This window comes from Limulus polyphemus, unplaced genomic scaffold (genome assembly GCF_000517525.1).
Source record: "Limulus polyphemus unplaced genomic scaffold, Limulus_polyphemus-2.1.2 Scaffold1949, whole genome shotgun sequence".
Classification (NCBI taxonomy): Eukaryota; Metazoa; Arthropoda; class Merostomata; order Xiphosura; family Limulidae; genus Limulus; species Limulus polyphemus.
Genome location: NW_013667559.1, coordinates 206,787 through 214,801, shown reverse-complemented (window position 1 = coordinate 214,801; position 8,015 = coordinate 206,787). Strand labels below are relative to the sequence as shown.

Sequence of the window (8,015 nt, the reverse complement as noted above, 5' to 3'; positions counted from 1 at the left end):
CCTAAGATTTAGCATGTCCAGACTGTAAATCAGTACTGTTTCCTAAGATTTAGCATGTCCAGACTGTAAATCAGGACTGTTTCCTAAGATTTAGCATGTCCAGACTGTAAATCAGGACTGTTTCCTAGATTTAGCATGTCCAGGACTGCAAATCAGGACTGTTTCCTAGGATTTAGCATGTCCAGACTGTGAATCAGGACTGTTTCCTAGGATTTAGCATGTCCGGACTGTGAATCAGGACTGTTTCCTAGGATTTAGCATGTCCGGACTGTCTTTACAGTCTGGACATACTAAATCTTAGGAAACAGTCCTGATTTACAGTCTGGACATGCTAAATCTTAGGAAACAGTACTGATTTACAGTCTGGACATGCTAAATCTTAGGAAACAGTACCTGATTTACAGTCTGGACATGCTAAATCTTAGGAAACAGTCCTGATTTACAGTCCGAACATGCTAAATCTTAGGAAACAGTACTGATTTACAGTCTGGACATGCTAAATCTTAGGAAACAGTCCTGATTTACAGTCTGGACATGCTAAATCTTAGGAAACAGTCCTGATTTACAGTCCGGACATGCTAAATCTTAGGAAACAGTCCTGATTTACAGTCCAGACATACTAAATCCTAGGAAACAGTCCTGATTCCAGGACTGTTTCCTAAGATTTAGCATGTCTATTACTCTAGCAGATATTAAAGATGAGTAATCTTGCCTTTATAAATTACTTGATTAAAGTAATTATTTTGTATTTAGAGAACAACACGTAATGTCAAAAAATAAACTAAGATCACTCATGCTTTACGGGGGAACTGATGTGGAACTAAATCCAAGAAAAGCTGATTATTAGTTTATTAGAGAGAAAAATCTAACAAAACAACAACAAAGTTTCATCTTCTGCAGAAGTGATGGAAGAAAACTACCACTTCCAATACCTTGAAGTATATTTTATTACAACAATTTATATATGCCACAGAATTTTTTAATTTCTACTCTTTTTTTTGGTTTTATAATGTATGTTTTACACACAAAAAACACCATTAGAAGTATCATACATATGAAGTTCCTTAGTTTCATTTTGATCTAAATTAATTTGGCATACTATGGTAGAAATATATTTTGGAAAGTAATAAAAGTGAGAACTTTTTTTTTTCACAACACAAATTTTGTATTCCCAGGCACCAGTGAAAATTGTCAAATTATCAAAAATTTTATATGTTATTGATTTACTGTATACTTTATTGAAGAAAGATCCTAAGGTCCTACAAACCCCATATCATTGGGTTTGGTGTGAAAACTTCATCAGAGTACATCTATGTGGTCCCTGGGAATAGAAATAAGGTAAACCAAGTATGCCCCTATGGTAAACAAGGAGTTAAACAGATGTAAACTAGCTAATTTATCAGCGATAACAGCAAAGAAACTAACTATTTTTATTATTATACTATTTTTGATGAACACTGTAAACAAAACTATATACTATTGCTGGGTCTCAACAAGAAAGAAGTCATGTTTATCAACAATAAGTGTAAAGAAACTATTGTTATTATTAATGTTTATGGTGAACACTGTAAACAAAACTATATACTATTGCTGGGTCTCAACAAGAAAGAAGTCATGTTTATCAACAATAAGTGTAAAGAAACTTGTTATTATTAATGTTTATGGTGAACACTATAAACAAAACTATATACTATTGCTGGGTCTCAACAAGAAAGAAGTCATGTTTATTAACAATAAGTGTAAATAAACTAACTACTGTTATTATTATTCTTTTATGGTGAACACTATAAGCAAAACTATATACCATTGCTGGGTCTCAACAAGAAAGAAGTCATGTTTATCAACAATAAGTGTAAAGAAACTAACTATTATTATTCTGTTTATGATGAATGCTATAAACAGAACTATATACTATTGCTGGTTTTTAACAGAAAGTGGTCATGCTTATGAACAGTATCAACAAGAAAAAGTCATGCTCATCAGCAGTAACTGTAAATAAACTAAGTATTATTATTATTCTGTTTATGGTGTTCACCATAAACAGAACTATATACTATTGCTTGGTCTCAATAAGAAAGAAGTCATGCTCATCAGCAGTAACTGTAAATAAACTAAGTATTATTATCATGTTTATGGTGAACACTATAAACGGAACTATATACTATTGCTTGGTCTCAATAAGAAAGAAGTCATGCTCATCAGCTGTAACAGTAAATAAACTAAGTATTATTATTATTATTCTGTTTATGGTGAACACTATAAACAGAACTATATACTACTGCTTGGTCTCAATAAGAAAGAAGTCATGCTCATCAGCAGTAACTGTAAATAAACTAAGTATTATTATTATTATTATTCTGTTTATGGTGAACAATATAAACAAAAATATACACTATTGCTTGGTCTCAATAAGAAAGAAGTCATACTCATCAGCTGTAACTGTAAATAAACTAAGTATTATTATTATTATTATTCTGTTTATGGTGAACAATATAAACAAAAATATATACTATATACCTAAAAGCCATGTCTAAAATAACTACTTATAATCTAGTTACATATGAGCAGTTGAACATAGGCAAGTACGTTTAGTCTTATAGGCACAGGTGCAGTCCATGATTAAGCCAAGAGTTCAATGACTTCATACCAAAATGATCACCCAAGAGAAACTCTCAGAATCATTATTTAACTCGCACATTGAGAGGGGTGTGTGTCCACCCAGACACCCCATCAGGATATATTCTTTTGAGATTATAAATTCTCTCCACATTGTGGCTCCCACTGACCATGAAAGTGTTAATTATTCTGCCCCCTTCCCCACAAATTAACTCTTTTTTTCCTCCTCCTGTGTACACCAAAATAAAAAATTGTAGAAATGCCACTAGACATAAGTGTAGCAGCCTAAGATACAAAAACAAACAAAAAAGGGAAATGGTAAAAAAAGGCATTTAAATAGATTTTTCTAAGACTGTAAATAGAATAGTGCACCCATGCCTTTAAATAAAAGTTTTGTTACTTAAAAGCAAGGTTAGATGATTTGTAGTTTCAAAACAAAATTATTGTACACTATTGGTTAGAATAATTTAAGGTATTGAAATCAGATTTCACACGGGAGGTTGTTTTTAATTATTTTTTTGTCAATTAATAAAATTCTGTAGCATTTGAGTAGGAATTATGGACACCGTGTTTACATACTTCAACTAGTTTTACTTTTCATATAAAAAATTCTGTAGAATATTGTTCTTAAGTGGAAAAACATCTTGCAAGTCTTATGTAGTTTCTAATCCTGAAAAAAAATTGAACAGTACAAAAAATTTAATACTATAGAACTTTTAAAGTACATGTTTTATATAAACTATAAATTATGACTAATTTTACAAGAGCACAACAGTTTTGGATTCAGCAAACTGCTACGAGACGTTTTCTGATCAGTTGAAAATGTTTTAAATGTGAATATACTGTTTACACTTACTTTCTTATATGCACCTAAAAACGTTTTCAATTACATTCATTTCCCTACTTTATAATTATTATAATCTAAATTTCTTTTTTTTTTCTCCAATTTATATTCGTGATTAGGCCTTTGTTTCCTATGGAGATTTCTGATGTGTACATCAACATCCAAGCTTATGATAAGTTATTTTCTGTTACTTTGAAAAATTCTGTGTCATGGTCCCTTCGTGAACTACCCACAATTCAAAACACCAAAATGACCAATTGGTATAGGATTAGCATTATTTCTAGCTTTTCTGTAGAAAAACAAAATTCAATAATCAAATTTCTACTCGTTCAATACACTTAGAGAAAGAAGTTATAGCTTAAACAGGTATCAGTGGTCCAATATATCTGTTGAAAACTGACCACATAAAAAAAAATATATATATATATATATATATAATTACCATTAAATTTATAAATTTTGATTAACATAATCCAAGAAGATAAATATAATTACTATATTAATATAGTAAATTAAAATACATTAATTATGGTTGTCCATGTAGACATTATAATAATAGATAAATAAATGGAATGAATTATTAATGCGACACAAACAAATCAGCCAGAACATCTGACTTTTATAAGCACTATTTTTTTTGGAATGACTTGATTATTCATATGCTTTTTAAGCTCAAGGTAAAAACAAAACAAAACAACAATTAATGCCTTATCCTACCAATAAGCCTCTAGTTTACTTAAATGCAAAAAAATAAGGTATTTAAATTTCTACCTGGATGAAAGTGTGTTTTGATTTTGTTTAGCGTACTCAACACAAACTGTACTGAACACACTCATCTTCAAGTTTTTAAAGGTAAAGTAAAGAAAAAAATAAAAGAGCAAACCTTAAAACTCGTAACTAATTACAAACAACTTCTGTTATATTCGGGCATCAGCTGTTATCTTCATCAGACATATAAAAAAACTTGCTATACTAATCAAAGTAGGTTGTCAAAAAAAAAAGTTGATGACCACATAATACTGTTATACTAGTAATCACTTTACTGACTTAATTCGATAGTTATCAAAACATGTTTGCAGTTAGGTCATTTTCGTAGCACTGATAATATTTCTCAGTTTTAGATAATCTGTTTAATTCCAACAGACACACACGTGATCTCTATTGCCCCTGATGAAGATAACAACTGATGTTTAACTTTTTGGTTAAGGTAGTTTTTTACAGTGAATGTCAGTAATCTCAATGGTCAGTTACATTTCCAGACTCTCTGGATTTTATGCAAAGAAAATGCTTCAATTTTATCGTTTCCTTGGTCTAACAAAACAAAAGTTTTGCTACATTTTTACATACAGTTTAGAAAATAAGAACACAAACTGCATGTTAAAAAAGTGTTCCAACATTATAAATATCTCTTCATGTGTTCATAGTTACACAAATAATGGATAAAAAGTTTTTGGGGTGATTAAAATATGTGACCAACATTGAGTAATGATGTATAAAACTACCCAGTCCTATGGGAGCAGGATGGAGATCTTGATTTTTTTTTTCAATCCTAATATGAACACAGCTGGTTGGAAAGTGTACAGTCTTCTGTGAACAGAACCCTTTGCTGAGACAAGTATCCTGTATGTATTGAAATATAATTACATATCATAAATACTCATTTCTTGCATGGAATTAATACACAAAAAACAAATGAAAGTCAAAGTTTTATTGTTATCTATGTTTTCACGATATATTTCCACACCTCAGATATGACTCTACAAATGCTCTACAACTGAGCTAAAGGTATAACCCACTAAAGCAGTTTATAACAACTCGAACTACTAAAGTTTTAATATTTCCTAGATTTTCTTATCAACTTTTCAAGCATTATATTCATACCAAATAAACATTTTTACATTTTATTTACTTTTATTCTAGTATATCAACTAAAATTCAAAAATCTTATCTTGTGGTCCAGATGTCTTAGAAAGAAATCATTAGAACATCACTACTCTAACACAACCATGCGACGGTTCTACTCTAACACAACCATGCGACGGTTCTACTCTTACACAACCTTGCGATGGTTCTACCCTAACACAACCATACGACGGTTCTACCCTAACACAACCATACGACGGTTCTACTCTAACACAACCATGCGATGGTCCTACTCTAACACAATTATACGACGGTTCTACTCTAACACATCCATACGATGGTTCTACTCTAACACATCCATACGATGGTTCTACTCTAACACAACCATACGATGGTTCTACTCTAACACAACCATACGATGGTTCTACTCTAACAAAATCATAAGACAATTCTACTCTAACACATCCATACGACGATTCTACTCTAACACATCCATACGACGATTCTACTCTAACACAATCATACGATGGTTCTACTCTAACACAATCATACAACGGTTCTACTCTAACAAAATCATAAGACAATTCTACTCTAACACATCCATACAATGGTTCTACTCTAACACAATCATGTAACAGTTTCATGATATATTATGAAAACTAATTCTCTATCTCTGACTTTACAATTTTATATAGTTTAAATCTTTTTCCTTCAAGGTATCATATAAACCACTACCTATGCTTGACTGGTGACATCTGCTAAATTGTGGAGGAGAGGATCAGTTGCATTCCCTTTGCCCACAAAAATATCAGAAGAGCCTAACAATAAAGTACCAATAAGCTTTTACTGTGTGCAATGTAAGTGTACAGTATAATCACATGTCAGACCACATATTGTATGTTCACTTTAGAAACATCGAACAGCTTACAGGTGACTTCCACAAGAATCTCCCCCACTTAAAATTAAACCTCAAGTTGCATTGCTGTATCTGCTACATCACCTTATTAATTTTTCTGCTACCTACCTACTCTTCTGAACAAGGAGCTTGGAATTCCTTCAGGTTAGTCAGATATTTTGCCAGTGCTGTACACAGGTCTTTCCTACACCTCACCTGCTCTTCAGTAAATCTCACTAGCCTATCCTGAAAGATAGCAGCCCTCTGGCGATGAAAGAATTTCATCTGAAAATAAAAATACATAATGATTTATCTATATATATGTGTATGTACATATCAGCACTACAAGTAACTACAGAAAGTTGAAAGCACTAAATTAATTGGACACTTATCAAATCCTTCTTGTAGTTAGTGTTTCAAATAACCTTGAAGCAGAAAAGTTGTGGAAAATCAACAGCTTTGTATTTTTTATTTTACTGTTTTCTTTCTTTTTCTTTTTTTTTGTTGTTGCATATTCATTTTGCATTAGTTTCATGCTTTGTTTGTTCAGAATATATCTTATTGTGAACTGACAGGCCTTTTCGGTGTGTTATATTTATATATCAAATTTTTTCACTCCTACAAACAATCGAGTTCTATGACCATTTTTTTTCTTTATTGCGTGACATGATATTATAATAATTTTTTGTTAAGAGGATAGGTAAATAATAATTACTTAAATTTAACAAGCTCTTTTTTCTAATTTTAATAAAGTTGACAAATAAACAGTTATATTATAAACGCATGTTTATAAAAGAAAAACTAAACAAACATATTCAATCCAAGTTGAATTTAGTAAACCTTGCTCAGATAATTTAGATAATGTTCCACACAGCCTAAATGATACCAGTGAATTTAAATTTCTAGAGACTCATCCTGCTGGTATATGAGAAAGTAAACTTCAAAGATATCTTTTAACACCTCAAACGTACCTCTTGCCGAGCAATGTCGGTACATTCTTCAAATGCTTTTTCTGCCGATAGTTTGGCCTCTTCTGCCTGAAAAGTTTAAATTATAACATATATTTCTTGTATGTTTTATATTTAATAGGAAAGTGTTGATAGTAAGGTCAGAAAGCTCATTTAAAGATCTAAAGTACCAATCACATTATTTATACTTTTTTTTTAATGCACTTGATTATAAGTAATTTTTCTATTTTAGTTCCAGGTCAAGACTGAACACACCTACAATGCTCACTGCAGTTTAACAGATGAAATAAATCAAGTTGAATAGAAAAATGTGAAGCTGTGTACTTAAAAAGTACAAGCACCTGAAAGGTAAGCATTATTTGTTCATTTCTGTGTCATGTTTAGTATAACTTGCATTGTAAATAACTGGTCATTTACTCATATTCTCTTATAATATTTCCAGAGACTTTGATTCATGATGCTGATTCTTGCACACAATCTGCTTTCTAACGACATACTAAAAATTGTTAGTTAGTTTATCTGTGTAACAAAGAAATTTTGATATGCAGTATATTTGTTTCACATATTTTAATGATTAAAACTTGCTAAAGTACCCATTTGTCACTTATTTCAAACATAAAAATGCAAGTTAAACTCAATATTCATGAGCTCCACTATGCCTCAGTTGTTCAATAGTTCATATAACTTGTTTGATTAGAAAAGCTCAGGTTTACAATACAAGAACAATCAAGCATTATATTACCAAATCAAATCTCATAACAATTTGTTACGAGGGTATAGTAACCACCCTTCTTACTAGCATTATTACTCTTCTGAAGGGAGTTAACAA

The 8,015-nt window shown here is 31.1% G+C and overlaps 1 protein-coding gene across 1 annotated transcript in view; it reads right to left on the bottom strand.

Moving 5' to 3' along the window:
- Positions 1 to 3,988: 3,988 nt before the first annotated feature.
- Positions 3,989 to 8,015, bottom strand: part of LOC106465451 (sorting nexin-32-like) — a 55,872-nt gene continuing 51,845 nt past the window's right edge. The window contains exons 9-11 of the mRNA XM_022393360.1: positions 7,190 to 7,255; positions 6,348 to 6,503; positions 3,989 to 5,080 (exon numbers count right to left, since the gene is read on the bottom strand). Coding sequence (XP_022249068.1) covers positions 6,348 to 6,503; positions 7,190 to 7,255 — 222 coding nt within the window. The 3' untranslated portion in view covers positions 3,989 to 5,080. The remainder of the gene's footprint in view (positions 5,081 to 6,347; positions 6,504 to 7,189; positions 7,256 to 8,015) is intronic.